Here is a 19040-nt window from a genome sequence, read left to right as displayed (position 1 = left end):
GGGTTTGTGCGTGAGCATCCTGTGGTACCATGGGATCGCTGCCTGCTTTGCGCTGGGAGCTTAAAGCCCATCCCGTCCCACCCCTGCCATGGGCAGGGACACCTTCCATCGACCAGGTCCATCCCGGCCTTGGACACTGAACCTGCTGTGCGCCTGCTGGGTGAATTCCCCAGCGGACACCGGAGAACGTGACTGCGTCCGTGGAACCCTCCTGGAGCGGTCCCGGGGCCGTTTTGATGCCTATCCCTGAGCATCGGTGTAAATAAAAGGAATGACGGAAGGGGTGAATGAAGGAATTCTGGTTAAGGAATTCTAATTTTGCTGTCAGATTCCAAACAGTTCTGACATGAGGTTGATAGAAATGTACAAGTTTTGTTCAAAGTCGGGGTTTCTGGTCTGTTGTTTTTTGGGATGTGTCATTCTTTTACAGTTCTATTTACATTGGCATTCAAGCAGGGCTATCTAAGAGCACATGGCACAGGATTGTGTCCAGACAGGTCTGCAATATCCCCAGTGAAGAGACTCCACACGCTCTGTGGTCTCTGTTACAGTGCTCGCAGCAAAGATCTTCCTCCTGTCGAGGTGGAACTCCCTGGGCTCATTCCCGGTGCCGTTGCTGGGTCTCCGGAGCAGAGCCTGGGCAGAGCAGAGCTCTGACCCTCCCTGCACCCAGGGACAGATTGGGACAGCGAGGGCTGAGGGTTCCTCTCGAGGCTGAACAGTCTCAGCTCCCTCAGCCTTTCCTGGGCACGGAGGCTCCAATGATCCCGACCCGCATGCGACCCCCGATGCTGGTTCCCGTTCCCGGTTCCGCTCCTGCTGCCCCTGACTCGTCAATCACGGTCAGGGGGCGTTGCCATGCATGACGTCACTCCCATTGCACCAATGGGACGCAGCCACGCCTGGCCCGCGCGGGGCGGGGTCGTTCCCTCAGCGCGGCGGCGGCGCCGGGGCCGCTCCGGGCCGTTCCCGCGCGTGCCGGGGCCGCTGCCGGGCCGTGCCGGACATGGCGCCCGCCATCGCCGCCGAGGAGGGCGGCCGGCAGCGCCGCGCCGCCACCCGCCAGCACAGCCTGGACCTGACGGGCGACCCGCCCCCCGACGGGCTGCCCGGCGACACCGAGGCGCTGCTGCCGGGGCCGGGGCGGGCGCGGGGGTACCGCGCGGAGCTGGGCAGCATCCTGCTGCTGCTGGTGCTGTACGTGCTGCAGGGCATCCCGCTGGGGCTGGCGGGCAGCGTGCCGCTCATCCTGCAGAGCAAGAGCGCCAGCTACACCGACCAGGCCTTCTTCAGCTTCGTCTTCTGGCCCTTCAGCCTGAAGCTGCTGTGGGCGCCCTTGGTGGACGCCGTGTACCTGCGCGGCTTCGGCCGCCGCAAGTCGTGGCTGGTGCCCACGCAGTACGTGCTGGGGCTCTTCATGATCTACATGTCCACGCAGGTGGACGCGCTACTGGGCGACGGCCACGGCCGCGGCCCCGACGTGGCGGCCCTCACCGTCACCTTCTTCCTCTTCGAGTTCCTGGCGGCCACGCAGGACATCGCGGTGGACGGCTGGGCGCTCACCATGCTGTCCCGGGAGAACGTGGGCTACGCCTCCACCTGCAACTCGGTGGGGCAGACGGCCGGCTACTTCCTGGGAAACGTGCTGTTCCTGGCCCTGGAGTCCGCCTCCTTCTGCAACAAGTACCTGCGCTTCGAGCCGCAGCCGCGGGGCATCGTCACCCTCTCAGGTACGGCCGGGTGTGCGCCCGGTGTGCCGGGACAGAGCCAGAGTGCGCTGCTTTGGAGGGGACCAAAGGGATTCCCATGGCAGGGACACCTCCCACTGCCCCAGGTGCTCCCAGCCTCAATATCCGGCCTGGCCTTGGGCACTGCCAGGGATCCAGGGGCAGCCCCAGCTGCTCTGGGCACCTGTGCCAGGGCCTGCCCACCCTGCCAGGAAAGCATTTTTTCCTAATAATAATGGTTATATCTTCCTCAGGATGCTTCTGCCCTGTGCCTGGAGCCCTCTGTGGTTTGATGCTGGGAACCAAACAGGTTTGGTGTGTCCCTTGCCCCGTGGGAAAGCACAGCCTGCTTGGAGGCTGGCAGAGTCCTCTGCTAAATGCACTGGAGTTCAGATTTTGCTGGGCTTTAACCTGCCTTGTCATTATCTTGGCTGACCTAAGCACTTTGGAGGAACTCTTATTTTTTTCCTCCTGGTTTAATGGCCATGGACTAGATTACTCTTTAAGAAAAGCAAGCCAAAGTCTCCATGTGGGAAGAAGAAAGAATCAAACAAGCAAACAAAGATTCTTCCAATATGATATTTTTCACAGAATAAAAGTGAAAGTGTTCAGGGTTGGGCGTATGGCCAGTTTCTAAAGGAAGGCCTTTTTTTAGGGGGGGATTTGCTTTTTCTCTTTAGTGAATTAAATGGAGCGTGGTTATCCAAGCATAACTGGCTGTCAGTGGAGGGATGTTTCTCTTTGCTGGGGTTAGGGATTTTTCTCAGAAAGGTTCTGTGTGATGGCTGATATTAGGGGCATTACCCTGGAGATGCTTGAGGTGCAGCTGGTTTGGTTGCAAGGTTGAGTGAGGACAGGAAATGCTGGCACCATTCTGGCTGCAGCCTCAGGGTGACCCTGCAGTGAAGAGCAGCTCCCCATGGTCTCAGTCTCTGCTCCGCTCACACTGATTGCCTTGCCTGAGCCATCTCAGATCAGGGATGCCGGAACAGGCTGGAATTGTGTGAAGGGGAGCTTTGCTTTCCGTCCTGCCTTTCCTCAGGGCTGAACCAGGACAGCAGTGTCCCCATTGCTGTGCTTGCCTGGTCTCTGCAGCTCTCACCCTGCTCAGCAGTCCTCCCCTGTGCTCCCTGCTGCCAGCCTGGGCCTGGCCCGTGCCAAGGAGCACAGAGTGGCCCTGCAAGTGTCCCAGCTGGTTCCTGGCTTTCCCCGGGGCTGTGCAGCTCCTGGGCTGCCGTGTCCATCCTCTCACTGCAGTGCACACTGACGTCTTTGCTGCTGATGCAACTTGCAGCCACTGCTGTTCAGGCAGCCTGGCTTGGCTCTACTTCCCTCACTGCCCAGGGTTTTGGTTGGTTGGGGTTTTTTCCCCTCAGGGCTGTTTGTATAAATGGGTTTGTTAGTATTACCAAAGTGCTGTTTTTAAAAGATATTGTCCCCTAACCCAAACAGCACCAATGCCACCTCCTTAAACTGCCCTGGAGTATTGATGTGGGTGGAGTAAGAACAGCAAATAACTGACACTGTAGTTGCAGGATATGGTTTTTCAGGTGGTAAAACTGTAAGAAATTTCTGTTTCTCAGTGGTGTGAGTGGCACAGTTTGGTGTTTCCCTGGAGCAGCTGAGAGCAGCAGGAGGAGCCAGCTCACCAAGGAGCACAGGGGCTCGCTGTCCTTGCCCTGGCTGTAATGGGCTCGTGATGAGCAGGTTTGGGCAGGTAAAGCAGCAGAAAACTTCACTGCTGGAAAAGGTGAATGTTCTCTGCCAGCTCAGATCTCTGAGCACTTTTGTTGTAGGCTGAGCCCAGTGCCAGGGAAAGAACAAGTCACCACTCCATGATCCAGAGGGCAGCACCCCGAGGGAGCTGGGTTAGTTTGGGTAGCAGGGAAGGTTCTTCCCCTGAGGGTGCTGGCTCTGCCCAGGCTGCCCAGGGAATGGGCACGGCCCTGAGGCTGCCAGAGCTCCAGGAGCCTTTGGGCAGCACTGCCAGGGATGTCTTGTGCCAGGCCAGGAGCTGGGATGATCCTTGTGGGTCCATCCCAGCTGAAGATATTCTGTGATCCTGAGTCAGCTTGGAGTTGTTGAGAAGCAGCAGCAGCATTCATTGTTCTCATTAACCTCAGGAAATAATATGGACAAATGTAAACCCATCATCAAACTCGCCAAACCACAGGCTGTGCTGGGCTGTGTCAGGCTGAAGTGCCAGAGAAGGAAACGGGAAAAACCCTTCTGTAGGCTGATTGTCCTGGTGCATCCAGGGCTTTATTTTGCACTTGCTGTTCAGGTGACTTCAGTTTTTTTAAGAGCAGGGGAAGCTCCCTGGCTGGGTTTGTGATTCCTGCCTGGTTTGCCCATTCCAGGGAAAGAGAGGGAAAGGGAAAGAGTGAACACTGGACAAAGGTGCTCCTTAAAGGCCTGTGGAACACCCCTCCTCCTGGGATCCTGGGTACCTGCACCACCTGGGTACCTTCTTCAGGCTGTTTTCCAGCCTGGTCCATCCCTGATGTAGTTCAAAACCTTGTCTTGCCCCATCTCAGTGGTTTGTTTTGTTACTAGCAGTGTAGCTGCAGAAACAAAATAGACATGGGGGAAGCAGCAGTGGTGGCACCAGAGAGTTTGTCCTTGAAATCCCTTATGTAAACTCTCGTTCAAAGTTCTTCTGCTTGTAGCCTGTTAGTGAGGTTCCTTGCATTTGAAAGGAAATGTACCTTATTTTTGTGTAAACTGCCTACAGCTTCAAAAACCCCAGTTTTTCTTGTCTGAACTACTATATATATATATATAGTGGGTTTTTTTCTTTTTTCTTGCTTTGCTGTGTTGCTGATGCAGCCCCTGCAGTGCTGTGCTGCAGCTGACAGGGCTGGCCTGATCAGGAGCACTCATGTGATGATGCTCAGAGCTATTTCTATCCCCATCCTTGCACTGTGTGTCTCTCACTGCAGTGATAATGCTCAGGGTTATTATTAGAGAACTGCTCCTCTACATCCTTTGTAGCCAGCAGCTGTGATTTGTGAGACTCTCAGGAAATGCATCTTTCCTTGAGAACGTCTGCTCAGGGCACCTTGTGTTTTTAAGAGAGGGCAATCTGACAGTGTTGCTTGTGAGGCCATGTTTGTTTTAGGAAAGGGAAAAGTAGCAGAAATGGCATGAGGAGCCTTTTTTCTGTTACCCTGGGAATGGTGGGGCACGCCTGGAGCAGTCCTTGCACGTTTTCTTCCCTGCTGTGCAGGAGAAGCAGGCAGTGATCACCAAACCTTTGTCTCTGCCCTTTCACCAGCCCTGGCTGCTCCTGCTGGGTTTCCTGGAGGCTGCTGGGGCTGCTCCTGACCAGAAGAATAAAGGCTGCTTCTTGCACAGGCTGAGTTCTTTATGCTGCTTCTGTCCTAGCCCTGCACAGGCCGAGTTCTTTCCTGCCCCTATCCTAGAGGCACAGGATAGGATGATCTTGACTTGGCCATTCACTCAGTCAGAAAGTACTCTCTTGGTGGTTTTTTGCTGCCCCACATCCATGATTTAGGAGATACTGATCTGCTTAAAGCAGAGCACTGGAATGCTGCCGCGGATCCACTTCAGCCAGATAAATCTGAGGACTCCTTACCACTCTGTAAAAACTTTCCTGGGGCCATCTTCACCCTCCTAAATGCCCGTTTCCTGCAGGTGGGAGATGGATGTTAGATAGGGCTGTAGGGCTGAGGCACAGAGTGCTTCCCTGGCTGCAGGGTAAGGGAGGAGCTGGGAAGGAGTTCTGCCTCTGGAGGTTCTTCCCTGTTGTCTAACGATTACATGTGGTTTTCCTCCTTTATCATCCTGCAGTGGCTGTGTGTGTGATCCTTCAACACGTTCATTTTTGCCTCTGTTCCTCCTCCAGCATGCTCGCTGTGGTAATAACCCAGCAAGCAGCAGGGAGGTGACCTGGTTTGCTGCTGCTCCTCTGCCTCAGCTCCAGCATCACCTCCTTTCAGAGGAGGGCACAGCTGTGTCACTCACTGGATGTAGCTCTGTGCTTGTGGTTTGCTTTTGCTGCTTGCTTTTATTCCACTTTGATTATTAGGTTTACGTTCTACAACTGTCAATCACGGCTGCTACAAAGAAATTTTTATTTTATTTTATTTTCCCCTCCAGATTTCCTGTTTTTCTGGGGAGCTGTCTTCTTAGTTACCACTACATTGGTTGCCTTCTTGAAAAAGGAAAACGAGGAGCTAATACCAGCAAAGGAAGAAACAAAAGGCATCACTGACACATACAGGCTGCTATTCTCAATAATCAAGATGCCAGCAGTTCTTACTTTCTGTCTCTTGATCCTCACTTCAAAAGTAAGTAAATACATTTAAGAATTGTTAAATGCTGGCATCAGAGTCTGAAAGGCTGCTGAGTCCCCGGGATGTAACTAAGTTTTGCTGTTGGGTGTCACAAGAGTTGTGAATTTTCACATGAAATTCAAGCAGAATGGGTTATCTCATTGTGCTGAGCAGGGCTGTGCAGCAGAAAAGCTTTCTGAGAGCTTTTGTGTTTGACACAAGCATTGAAGAGAAGTTTGGTGGCAGTGTGGCATTAAAGTCCATTTTTAAACAGGCTGTGTAGCCTGTAGTTGAAAGGGCAGAAAGTGTTTGTTTTTAGCTCAGAATCCCCAGCTCTGTCCAAGCTGGGTTTCCATGGCTCCTGCTTGGACACTGAGGATGCCAGCAGCAGGGAAGGCACAGGAGTGAATGGCAGTGCTGCTTAATGTTCCTGGAATAGTTTTGGCTGTGATGACAGTAAGAGTGGTCAAGTGTAGAACATGCAGAACTAATCTGGAAATCAAATCAGGGGCAGAAGTGACTTCAGTGACAGTGTGTTCTGTATCCCATTTCTCAATTTACGTGATAGGGAGTAAATTGAATTTCTAGCCAAACTCCCTGTTCTCCTCAGCTTATTTTGTCTCCCTGACATTGCAGATTGGGTTTTCAGCAGCAGATGCTGTAACAGGACTCAAACTGGTGGAGGAGGGAGTCCCCAAAGAGCACCTGGCTCTGCTGGCAGTTCCAATGGTTCCTCTGCAGATCATCTTGCCTCTGGTTATCAGCAAATACACAGCGGGCCCCCAGCCCCTGAACACCTTCTACAAAGCAATGCCTTACAGGTAAAGCCTCATTTTAGTGGAACACAGTGTGCTCAGTTTGTGTGTTCAGATCACCTGTAGGGTTTTGTGTGTAACTCTCTCACTTCCAGGTCCAGAGAAGTGTGTCAGGATTGTCACAGTGAGTTGAACTGTCTGGTTCATGCAGTGTCACTGTGTAGAAGCATGGGATGTGCATGTACAGCACCATTAGAGCAGTGCTCTCCTGCTCCTAACTAACAATGTCACTGCTTGTCAAATATTTGGTATCTAGCTCTGAGATAGAAATAGGTGTAACTATTTGAATCTAAACTAATTTAATGTAGTCTCTGTAGTTTTTCAGTGGTTGCTTTGTGTTGAGGAACCACATGGGAAGGATTACTTGGAATAACAAATCATCTTTCTCATCCCTCCAGGTTGCTGCTTGGCCTGGAATTCGCTTTCCTGGTGTGGTGGGCTCCTAAAGTAAAGCATGAAGGAGGATTTCCTGTTTATTACTACGCTGCAGTGGTGCTGAGCTATGCTCTACACCAGGTAACAGTCTCAGTGTGGGGAGGGGAAATGCTCTTCCCTGTCCCGTCCTGGGTCAACTGGAATCCCCCCAAGCCTGACCTGTGCTGTGTGGCAGGACTGACTTCTAATACTCTTGCCAGTGGTATTCCTCCCTATTCCCTGTGCTCCATTGGACATCATCTGGCAGCTACTTTGAGTTCTCTGTGACTGGTGTAGTTCCCCAGATTCCTTTTTCCCCAGACCCAGAAGCTCAAAAGCACAGAGGAGCTGGAGAAACCCCAGAACTGTGCCTGAGCTTGGTAGGCATGCTGATGGTTGTGCAAAGAAAGTTATGTGATCCTGGTCCTAGGAAAAAAACTCATTTGTTGGAGGAACATCATAATGGATCTGATCCAAAGACTTGGAAACAAGCACCTGATACAGCATGGTCTTTGGATCAGAACTGGAATGCAGGGCCTTGAGAGGTGATTTTTAAATGCAGAAGGGTTGTGTTAGGTGCTGTTTTAGCTGGCTGATTGTCTTTCAGTTTGCTAACCCAAGTCATGCCAGTGCATGTGAGGCTGGGTCTGTTGCAGCATGACTTGAGACCAGCAGCGAGGCCACTCCCCGAGTTAGCACAGGGACAGGCTGCAGGAGGAACTGCTGCTGCTGGGATCGCTTCCAGTCAGTGCTGCTGAGCTCAGGGGAGCTCTCAGCAGGGTTGTGCTGGGGGTTTCAGCCCTGTCTGTCTGTCTGTGTGTGTCTGTCCCCAGATCACGCTGTACAGCATGTACGTGGCCATCATGGCCTTCAACGCCAAGGTCAGCGACCCGCTCATCGGGGGCACCTACATGACCCTGCTCAACACCGTCTCCAACCTGGGGGGGAACTGGCCCTCCACGGTGGCCCTGTGGCTGGTGGACCCCCTGACAGTGAAGGAGTGTGCTGGGGCCCAGGGCCACACCTGTGCCACCGCAGGGGCCTCAGAGGTGAGCCTGGGGCTGGGGGGGCTCTGCTCGATGTCTGTTAAATGGCTTCCTTTGGGAAGCTTCACAGTGTATAGCTTGTGTTCAAAATTCCCACTGATGGAGCTCATTCTCCTGTCTGATAAAATCCAGGCTGTCAGCAGCTGGGCACTCAGAATAAGCACCCCTTACCCAGGGTTTGCAGCTGCAGAGTTGTGAGCCCTTTGCTCCCATGCTGACCTGGAGGAGAAGCACCAGACTGGTGCCACATTCTGTGCAGTGTGAGGAGCCTGTAGCTGTGATTTGAGTCAAGGGCTCTGTCCTTGGCAGGCTCTCTGTCCCTCCCTCAGGGCCTCTGTTTCTCTGGCAGGTTTTTCTTCCTCCTGTCTCCCTGGAGGCTTCTTATCTGCCTGCCTTGATACCTTCTCCAAGATGCTGCTCTGCTCTCTGATTTTGGTGTCCACTTTCCCCATGAAATCAAGTGGGACTGGCTGCCTGCCCAGTTCTGGGAGCCCCGTGGAAGAGAACAAAGAACTTGCTGTACATAGATCAAACAACAGGACACAAAACTGCTGGGAAAGCAACATTTCAAATTCACCTCCTCACAGCAAATGAGACATTTGACATGGCTGAAGAGCAGAAATGTTTGGGGTTTCTTTTTTTCTGTGCTCATGGCTGAGATTTATTTCAGTCCTGAATGCCAGGATGCTCTAGGACGTGGAGGTTCTCTAAATGATCAAAGTGTTCTGGAGTCCATCATTACTAGTCTGAACTGGAGTTGCAGTTTTTGTTGGTGGAAACTGCTTCTGCAGCAGATGCTTTCCCAGCCTCTCACTCATTAGCCTGTCACTAATTAGGTTCCTTGTGTCTCAGCCTCTATTGAGCTTGAGTCCTTCCTCCTCCTTCACCTCACTCCTCTGATCCTCCTGGTTGGTGACATTCCACCACCACCACCACTCCCTTCTTATTCCTAATCTGATCTTGACATGTCTCAGAATAATGACCATGCTGGCAGAGCCTCAGCTCAGAGAGTTGATTAATCCTGGGATTAGAGCAGTGTTGAAAGCCCAACAATAGCAGAAACAATCCTGGGCTGTACAATCACCCTGTAAATGCTGGGTGTTTGTCTTCCAGTTCAAAACCATCCTGGGTGTGTTTCTCCCAGACACAGAACCATGGCATGGCTTGGATTGGAAGGACCTAAAAGCCCATCGAATGCCACACCTTCCACTATCCCAGCTTGCTCCCAGCCCTGTCCAACCCGGCCTTGGACATTTCCAGGTCTGGGGAGCCCACAACATGGATGGCTAGAGAAAAAAATCATCTTTTTCTGTGAGGCTGGGAGCAATGGTTGCACCTACAGGCCAGCACGGACAGCGGGGCTGTGTCTGTTTGCTGGAGTTTGCCCTTTGGGCTGATGTGCTCCATTTCCCACATGTTTAGGGCAGGTTTGGTACTTTGTTACTTTTCATGCTGCTGATAAGCTCAAAAGCCTCTCTGACCAACTGCATAGGAAACAAAGAGTAAAGAACTCTATTTAGTCCTGCCCAGGAGCAGGGAGACAGCTCTGGAGTGCTGTGTGCTCAGCGCATTCCCTGTGCTCTGTTTCAGCTGTGCACAGCAGCTGGGGGCTCCTGTGTCACCACCCTGGACGGGTACTACGTGGAGTCCATCGTCTGCGTCATCCTGGGCTTTGCCTGGTGGTTCTTCCTTGGACCAAAATTCAAAAAGCTGCAGGACGAAGGACAGTCTTCGTGGAAGTGCAAGAGGAGCAATTGATGCACTCGGGTGTTGGATGGACCAGCAAGGTGGTTTTAGTTTTATTACAAAGACGTTCCCCATAATCAGCCCCCCGGAATCTCGGTGTCCTGTGCCATGCCAGGGAGATCTGCGTGGCCGAGGCAGGGCTGTGCGTGGCACCACTGCCCTCCCCACAGCACAGCAGTTCAGAAAGGAGTGGCCAAAGCAGCACCTCCGTGCCCCATGCTTACCCCTGCCTCCAGAGCTGCTGCTTCCATAGGGCACCTCTGGGAAAGCTCCTGGTGCCGTGGCTGTAGAGGCAGCAGCATTGCCAGCTGAGTGCCAGCTTTTATTTTCACACAGAAATGATCTGACAGGGCAGCTGAGCCGGGGAAGGATGCCCAAGGCATTCTGACTGGAGGTTAAGCATGGTACTGTGGAATTCCTTGTGGGAAGATCAGTGTGAGATGTCTGTGGGCTTTGCTTCTTCTCACTTTCTGAACTGTAACCGCGCCTCAAAGGATGAAATGTTCCGGAGATTCTTTTAAATGTATTTTCTGGCTTTTATAAGCTTTAAAGATTTATAAGAAACTATTTTTATAAGCAAATTACATTTGTTTAATTTATTTCCGCTATTTCAAGGCAGTTTGATTTACGTTCAAGGTAATTTCTTGACGGCAGAAGGCTGTAAGGTAGGGCTGGAACAACGCACAATCCTCTGAGCCTTGAGTCCTGCAGCTGCAGCTGGAGGTGCTTCCCAAGGGAGGGCACCTGGGCCTTTGGAAGGGGTGAGTTGATAGGGGAAGACCAATCCATTGGTTTTCCAAAGTGTATTACTAAAATTTGAATGTTCATTCTCAAAAGCAGTGGGAGCACCGAGAGTTCCCCCAGGCAGGGTGAGAAGAGTGAGATGGTGATGACAAAGGTGCCAAACTCCAGGGAGCTGGTGCAGGACTCGCCCTCACACCAATCCAATCCAACAGGCACAGTCCTGTGGCAGAGCTGCTGCAGAATTCACTGCTGGTGCCACGTGGTGGAAACAACCCTGCTGGATTGCTCCCACTGAGCTCCCTCCTGAGTGCCTTAGGGACCCACAGGGGCTGGAGAGGCACTCAGACCCTGCTGGCTGTATGTGGAACAGTGGTATTGAAAAGGAAAACTATTAAACATCCCTTGCAAAGGTGCACGAGGTCACCTGCCACGTTTCTTGTCAATATTTGAGGGACTGGGCTGGGAGGGGGTTTGGGATCTTCTGCTACCGTGTGTTTTGGGGGAAAAGTGACCCAGTACCACCTCTGGGGGGTGGGTGGGTGGGTGTACAAAGGGTCTCCTTGGCATCGGGGTAAGGAGGGGACTGGCAGAAGACACTGTGACCTCGTGCTTCACTGGGCACTGCCTCCTGTCCTGTGTCCCCTCCCTCGAGGGACACACCTCACAGTGTGCTTCAGGCACAGCCAAACCACTCGTGCTAAGTGAAATCACATGGGTCTTACTGCCCGAGCACAATGTCTTCCAGTTTCCCCTCTGCTTAAGAACAAAACATAAAAATATATCCGATTTATGTCTGCCCCTTTTCTGGGTCCCCTCTGGAACCATGGGCTGCTTATTGAAGTACATCTTGCACACCTAGAGGGGTTGTTTTAACTTTTCTGACTGGGAGGAAAAACATCAAGTGCAGAAGTCAATAAATTAAATTTGCTGTGTATTATTTGGGTTTTACTTTGCAATTTTTTTTCACTATTTCTAAGGGTGCCAATGAAACTTGTCACTAATAAAGATGGGTTAAGGATTAACTCAATCAATAATTAGATAATCAACAATATCAAAATTGCACATAAACTCCAGATAGGTAGGAGTAGATATGTTACCTGAAATAAATAACTGTGTTCTTTTTCAAACTGGTGAAACAAGTTATGGATTAGTGATTTTAATTTAAGTACTTATTTTGTAAGTTGGAAATGTTGCTGCTGTACCAGCCCCTCAGCAGGCTGCTGAAGAGCACCCACTTGCTACTTTTTTTCTACCAACTCTGTTCAAAAGTGGGTTTTCTTTTTAACATTAGAATTCGTACAGACTTAAACATCTTTAACATTAAAAACACTAACAAACAAAAAGCAAACCCCAAAACAACAAGAATAATAAATCAAACAAAATTGAAATACCAAGAAGAAAGGAGCATCTGAAATGTCAGAGGTGGTGTGGTACAGGTTTGAGGAGCTCAATGCAGAATTCAGGAGCTCAGAGCCCTGGCAGGGCCTGCAGGGGCTCCAGGAGAGCTGCAGAGGGACTGGGGACAGGGATGGAGGGACAGCACACAGGGAATGGCTCCCAGTGCCAGAGGGCAGCGATGGGTGGGACATTGGGAATTGGGAATTCCTGGCTGGGATGGGATTCCCAGAGCAGCTGGGGCTGCCCCTGCATCCCTGGCAGTGCCCCGGCCGGCGCTGCTCGGGGTCGGTGTCGCTCCGTGGCACGGCGGCGCCGGGCGCTGTTCGTTCCCGGTTCCGTGGCACGGCGGCACCGGGCGCTGTTCGTTCCCCGGTTCCGTGGCAGGGGTGGCACCGGGCGCTGTTCGTTCCCGGTTCCGTGGCACGGCGGCGCCGGGCGCTGTTCGTTTCCCGTTCCCGCGGGGGCGCTCGGCACGCCGCGATGTCGGAGCGGGGCGGCGGCGGCTCCGAGCGCGCCGCGCTGGCCCTGGCCCGGCTCTCCGAGTGGGTGGACGCGCACCTGGGGCTGCTGCGGGTACCGGGGCTGGGCGGGCACCGGGGCTGGGCGGGTACCGGGCGGGGGGGGCCCGCTGGGCCCGGCTGAGCCCCGTTCTCTCCTCAGGGCCTGATCACCGGCGCGGCCGTGGCCGGGGTGCTGCTGCTGGCGCGGAGCCTCCGCGTGGTGAGTGCGGGCCCGGGGCATGCGGGAGAGCCAGGCAGGGGCCCGGGGAATGCGGGAGAGCCAGGCACGGGCCCGGGGGATGCGGGGGAAGCACGGCACGGCCGCTCAGAACCAGCAGGTGCGGGGAGAGCCTGTCACGGGCCGGAGGGTCGGGGGAGAGCCTGGCACAGCCTCTCGGAACCGGGGGCAGCCCGGCACGGGCCCGGGGAATGCGGGAGAACCCGGCGCGGCCGATCAGAATCGGGGGGATCCCGGCCCGGCCCCTCAGAACCAGGGGCAGCCCGGCGCGGCCGCTCGGGCCCGCGGCGGAGGGGCCGGGCCTGCCCTGCCCTGCCCGGCCCTGCCGTGCCCGGCCCTGCCTCCCGGCCCTGGCTGTCCCGCCCGGGGCTGTTCCCGCGGCATTCCCGTGTTTTGTTCGGGTTTGCGCAAAGCGGGAGCTGGAGGCTCCCGAGAAAGGCTGCCCACTCCTCAGTACTATACATTATTTATATAGTTTAACAAACCATCAACATTCACTGCTTACAAATTCCGTAACTTTTCTGTCAATTCTATCAACTCAGCCCTTTCTATGTCAGCTGTGTTTGTCGTTTCTCGTGCTGATCAGCCCCAGCCTTTCCCTCCGCCGGAGCGCGGGGTCCCTCTGGCCCGGGTGGTCAGTGCTCAGTGCTCAGCGGTCAGTGGCTGATGCTCAGTGCTCAGTAGTCAGTGGTCAGTGGTCAGTGGTCAGTGGTCAGTGGTCAGTGGTCAGCAGTCGCGCTGTCCCCCTGCTGGAATTGCCTTTTTGCCGGCACGGCTCAGCCACGGCTGGTGGCTCCCGCCCAGACAGCCCATTCATCTTGGCATTGTCTTCCCTTTTCCTTAAAACTAAAGATTAGCCAAGCGTGCAAGGTTCACAATGCGGTTGCTTAATCATAACGGTCCTGCTACAGCTACTGATTAACAAGTGAAAAAAAGCCAGCAGTGTTTGATTCAGGTCCTGAGGGACGCGATATCGCTGTCCTGTGGCATCTCCACGGTTCCCTTCTTCTCGCCTGTTCCTGAGGCCCCTGGGAGGGGTAATGACCCCTTTGCCTGTCCCACTGCAGCTCGAGCACCCTCCCTTGTCCAAACACAGCTGAAACAGCCGCTTGCCTCGAGTATTATCTGTCCTTCACATGCAGAACTGCTTCTGAATTGTTTAAAACAGCACCCAAATGTTCCCTCACTCCCAAGATGGTCAGGGCACGCTGGGCTAACACCACGCTGCTCACTCCTGGAGAAGCTGAACCTCCACGGACAGGAGCCACCGTGCTCCCACAGGGTTCCAGCTGCTCAAAAAATCACACTTACCTTCATATTCCCCCTGAATAATTCCAAACAGTACAGGAGAACATTTGTGTGGTGTTTTTACTTAAAAATCCTACCAGAAAACCTGGACTACAAATGTTGCCAGAATGCTTTTTCTCTGTCTTTTTTTTTGGTTGGTTTTGACCCAAGGGCCTGTAAATGCATTAACCTGACTGGTGGAGCAAATGAGATCAGCTTTGAACAACTTTTGTTCCTAAAAACCTCCAGGTTTCTTGCCTGTGACGTCCCAAATTCCCGTGTTCTCTGTGGGCCGCAGAGGGGGAGCTTTGCTGAATAAATGACACACAGGAGGCACAGCTTTAGTTGTGGTGTTTTGGGGGTTTATTTCCCACAGTTGTACAGCAGTTCTCAGTGGGTTTCATAGCTCTGCAGGTCAGTGCTCTGATAAGGCCTCTTACAGTGTCTTAAATTTTGGGGGTCTTAATTTTTTGGGGTCTCACGTGTCCTTCTGCCTCACCCCAGATCTGTGGCTGCTCCAGTCCTGTGCCACGGCCCAAGTTTTTGCTGCTGCTCAGCTTGGTTTTCCCGTGTGATCACATAACCATCCCCTTTGGATCCTCCCAGGCTATAGTATCAAATTTAATCTTCTTGTGATCTTCTCAGGGCTGTTCACCTGCCTTTGTCCCTCTCCTGGTTTCAAAGGCGGGGTTGTTTCTGCCCTGCCTGCTCCGCCTTTGTTTGCAGTGTGTCTGTCCTCTGGCTTCCTTTCACCCCTCTCCCAGCCCCATTCAGGCTGCTTCTAAAACACTCTTTTCTCGGGGAATCAAATGAACTTCAATAGGCATTGCTCTAAAAATGGCAGTTTCTGTTCTTTCTCTAAACCTGGTTTTTATGTCTGTGCTGACGTTGCAAGCCCTGTAAAACAGGAAATATGGTAAGTGTGGAGAGGCTGGCACAGCTTCTGCAGCTGATTAAATATATATTTATATTTACTTGCCCATGGTGTGTAATAATAAAGGTGGAATTTCCCAAACTGTTTTGAGACATTGCATTTAGTGTGGCTGTAACTGCTCTGTATTTTTTCTTAAAATTTTGTCTTTCTCTTCCTTCCATTAATAGACAACGAAATTCACAAATCCTTTGGAAATACCTGTGGAGTTTGTAGAAAAGAATGTGAAACTGAGAGGGAAATTACATCACATCACAGAGAAGGGGCTGGAAGTTGAGCACATTCCCATCAGCATTCCTTTCATCTCAGCCATCCTGAGAAAATGTGAGTAATGAGGAAAAGAGTGTGAAGAGCAAGGGCAGAAATGAAATGTGCTGCTCTTAGAGTGGCTGCAAGCTTGAGAGGAAGGGCTGAGGCACATTTCCAGCTCTGCCTTTTGGTCTTTCTGTGCTTTGCAGGTGGGAAACTGGGAAATAAAAGACATGAAGAGACAGAGAGTTTATCACTACAGTGTTTGTGTTAATCCTTACAGTTACTGTGATATTTTCCAGCAGCAGAAGTAAGCACTCAGGCTGTGCTTCTGCTTGCACAGCTCATCTCGTTCCTGGCAAAAAGCCTCTGTTGGGATTGTGCTTTTATTTGCAGACACTGATTTTTGGGGACAGTTTTCTGTCAGAAACAAACTGTCCGTCAAGTCCGTGACTCACACTGGCTGTGCAAACACCAGCAGGTGCTGATGCTTCTGCCCCTGTGGGTGAAAGATAGGGACTGAGAGTGGGAACAGATCTTTTTCTTTGCATGCACAATAATCCAAATTATGAATTAGGCAACGTTGAATTGATATTTTTTTTCCCCTGAAGAAGAGATGAGGCTAAATTGCTGTTTGCCTTGAGGAACTAAAGGGGATTGTTTTAGCGCACAGGAATCAATTCATTGCCGGCAGCGGAGGGTGTGTGCAAGGCTGAGCTGTGCCCCAGCAGCAGACGTGTCCTCTCCCTTGCAGGGCAGCCAGAGGGGCTCCTGCTGATCCGCCTGGCCGGGGTGGAGCTGGCTGCAGGTGGCACGGCCTGGCTGCAGCGGGAGCTGCTCCCCAAACAGCCCCTGTGGTTCCAGCTCCTGGGCAGGGACAGCTCGGCCCTGGACTGCCTCGTCCTGGTCCATAAGGTAAGAGACAAACACTGGCTCTTAGCTGCGCTTTTAGATGTGACTGCAGTCACACAGTTCTCTCAGTGTGTTTAACAAATGCCATTGTTTGTGATTTATCATCCTTGGTGTGAATTTTAAATGTTGCATTTGCAAATCTGATTGTAGGAGCAGTAGTTCTTCAGACTGATTCATGGCAGGAATGTGTTTCTCTGCCAGTGCCAAAAAGGCATCTGTAGTTCTAATTAGCCTAATGTTTGTTAGCCAATGTTCCCTCACAAATGCCTTGCATTATAGAATCACAGCGTGGTTTGGGATTGGGACTTACAGACCATCCAGTCCCAGCCCGTGGGACACCTCCCATTGTCCCAGGTGCTCCAGTCCCAGTGTCCAGCCTGGCCTTGGGCACTGCCAGGGATCCATGGCAGCCACAGCTGCTCTGGGCACCCTGTGCCAGGCCTGCCCACCCTCACATGGAGTTGGGTTTGAAGTCACCTGAATTTGGGTTTGAATTCACTTCTAACTTCTCCTGCCACAGTGTAGGTACAGCCTTGAGTAAAGCTTGTACCTCTGAGGGAATTCACCCTGTCGTGGGTTGACAGCCCACATGTTGAATGTTGTCAACCCACGACACACCCCAAACCCCAAATAACCCTGTTTCAATGGTGAATATCTGTTTATTGTGGTTTTTCCAGGGTGGGTTTTTCAGCATGTGCTTGAATGAAGAGCTGCTGAGACAAGGGCTGGCCAGAGCAGCCCGGATTGAGGGGCTGCCTCACCACTCCCGCCTCTACTGGAAACTGCACAAAAGGCTCCTCCGGGCTGAGTTAAAGGCTGTGAAGAAAAATAAAGGCATATGGAAGGAGCAGAGCTACTCTGAAAGAATCCAGGAGCGCATAAGCAGCAACAAATTCCTGCAGAGGCTGAAACAGTTTGTGAGCAGGTTTAGAAGCTCCACTGAGAGGTGAAAAGGTGGGGAATGCAGCTCCCCAAGTTGTGGGGAATGTGTATGTTTGTGATCACAAACAGTGCTGTGATGGTGAGGGTCCCTGTCTCAAACACAAACCCCACAGTTTGTGGTTACACAGAATGGAAACCCCCAGTTCATGGTTACACAGAATATAAGCCCCAGTTCATGGTTATTTAGAATACGTCCCATGTCATACCCACACAGGATTGAAGTGTAGTAGCAGTGTGCAGGCCACCAGTGAAAATGTTCTGATGCCAGACTTCTCCACAGTGATGCCCTGAATTACTTGTCCAGTTCCCACCTGCTGAACTCCTCCAGGCTGTGCTGCCCAGTGCAGGTTTGAGGGGCAGGGTCCCTTCCCACCCCTGCAATGTGCCACTGCTGCCAAGCCCACACCAGACACAAACCCCAAGTCAGGCCTTTACAAAGCTCGTGGGATGCCTTTAAACACAACCTTTTTGTTTGAATTCTGTTCTTATGCTACTTTTTGGTGTAATTTGTGGTTTAAAACTCATTCATCTTGAATGATGGGTTGCATTGTTAGTGATATAAAAGGTGATTTGTTATGGTTGATCTTAAAAAGCTGATAAGGTTGTAATAACTAAAGTTCCTCAGACGAAAAACATCATTTGGTGTATCAAAGAATATAATGTCAGGAATCCAAATATTTCAAAGACAACTTTCATTTGAAGAGGAAAAACCTGTGGGGGTTTTTTTTCTGATGGTTCTGTATCTAAAATTAGACGAACACAAAACTTTAACATGAAATTTGACAAGGTTGATCAGATTGTGCTAAGAACTTGAATTCTTACTTTATTTTTGATACACACGTGAAGTATATGAGTGTATTATTATTTATGTTGTAAATATTCTCAGAATAAAGATTGAATTTCTCAAGTTCATTGTTACATGTTTTATACAACCAGCCCTTGACTTTTGTTTAACCTCCCACAGTCCAAATATTTAAAGTGAAGTGTTTTACAAATTTTCTTTCTTTCTGTGTGATTGCTTTCCAATGAAACACTGGGTAGAAGCGTGTGGTACATAAAACCTTAATAATTGAGCACTGCTTATCTGGCAATTAGTTGCTACATCAGCATTTTCTCTGCTGACTTCAGGGCGAAGTTGTGACTCTTGAGATCCCTAAAAAAATCCAGTTTCCTTGGGTAAGAATAGATGTTAGTGGTTCTTTAGTCCTTTTGTTCCTGGTCCTCCCAGGGTGGGGCTGTGCTAGGGAGCAGCGAGCCATGAAATAAATACCTGCAGTGTTGGAACCCAGTGTGGGAGAGGGGAGGCAGCTCCGGGGCAGCAAACCAGGTGTCTGTGCCCGTTTGAAAGCGGAAAATGACAAAAGTGACATCCTGGGTTTATGCATAAGACAGCAGAGGGCTGAGCCAGCCACCACCGTGGTTCCTGGATCTGAAACTCATCACACCCAAGGGATTTGGGATTGAATGTGGCACCCTCCGGAGCAAAGCTCTTGATTTTTAACCCCAAAATACGCATTCAGGCTCAGCAACAATCCACTTCTGGGGGTTTATGGTGTTCCTACGTCTGGGAAGTAAGAGGAGCTTTTCCAAGCTGGGCATAATTGTACACTGATGATTTATTTTCTGTAATAATTAAATATAATTCTGGACTTTGCACTTCTCTTCTGTAGATGAGTCACAGGAGGATTTATCACAAAAATCCACTGTAAAGCTGAGAGAAAAGTCTCAGGAAGCCACATGCTACATTTCTAGCAAGCAGAGGTGAGGTGTGGGCGAATGTGAACAGAGTGTGT

General features: G+C 51.5%; 2 protein-coding genes across 3 annotated transcripts; both read left to right on the top strand.

Annotated features, from left to right (window-relative positions):
* The first annotated feature begins 1005 nt into the window (after positions 1-1005).
* Positions 1006-11203, top strand: SLC33A1 (solute carrier family 33 member 1). Of its 2 annotated transcripts, XM_059479669.1 has the most exons (6): positions 1006-1730; positions 5850-6040; positions 6662-6846; positions 7239-7356; positions 8088-8303; positions 9891-11203. In XM_059479669.1, the coding sequence occupies exons 1-6, from the start codon at positions 1007-1009 to the stop codon at positions 10056-10058; spliced, it is 1602 nt and encodes a 533-aa protein (XP_059335652.1). In that variant the 5' UTR covers position 1006; the 3' UTR covers positions 10059-11203. The 2 variants fall into 2 exon arrangements, with proteins under 2 accessions (XP_059335652.1, XP_059335653.1); XM_059479670.1 differs by lacking the exons at positions 5850-6040; positions 7239-7356.
* A 1465-nt stretch (positions 11204-12668) lies between these two features.
* On the top strand, positions 12669-18154 carry C10H3orf33 (chromosome 10 C3orf33 homolog). The gene is made up of 5 exons (XM_059479457.1): positions 12669-12761; positions 12849-12908; positions 15315-15468; positions 16148-16308; positions 16983-18154. Exons 1-5 carry the CDS (start codon positions 12669-12671, stop codon positions 17253-17255), a joined length of 741 nt encoding a protein of 246 aa, XP_059335440.1. The 3' UTR covers positions 17256-18154.
* The last annotated feature ends 886 nt before the right edge of the window (positions 18155-19040 follow it).

This window comes from Ammospiza nelsoni, chromosome 10 (assembly GCF_027579445.1).
Source record: "Ammospiza nelsoni isolate bAmmNel1 chromosome 10, bAmmNel1.pri, whole genome shotgun sequence".
Lineage (NCBI taxonomy): Eukaryota > Metazoa > Chordata > Aves > Passeriformes > Passerellidae > Ammospiza > Ammospiza nelsoni.
The sequence above is the reverse complement of the archived record's forward strand: the minus strand, read 5'-3'. Positions and strand labels throughout refer to the sequence as shown.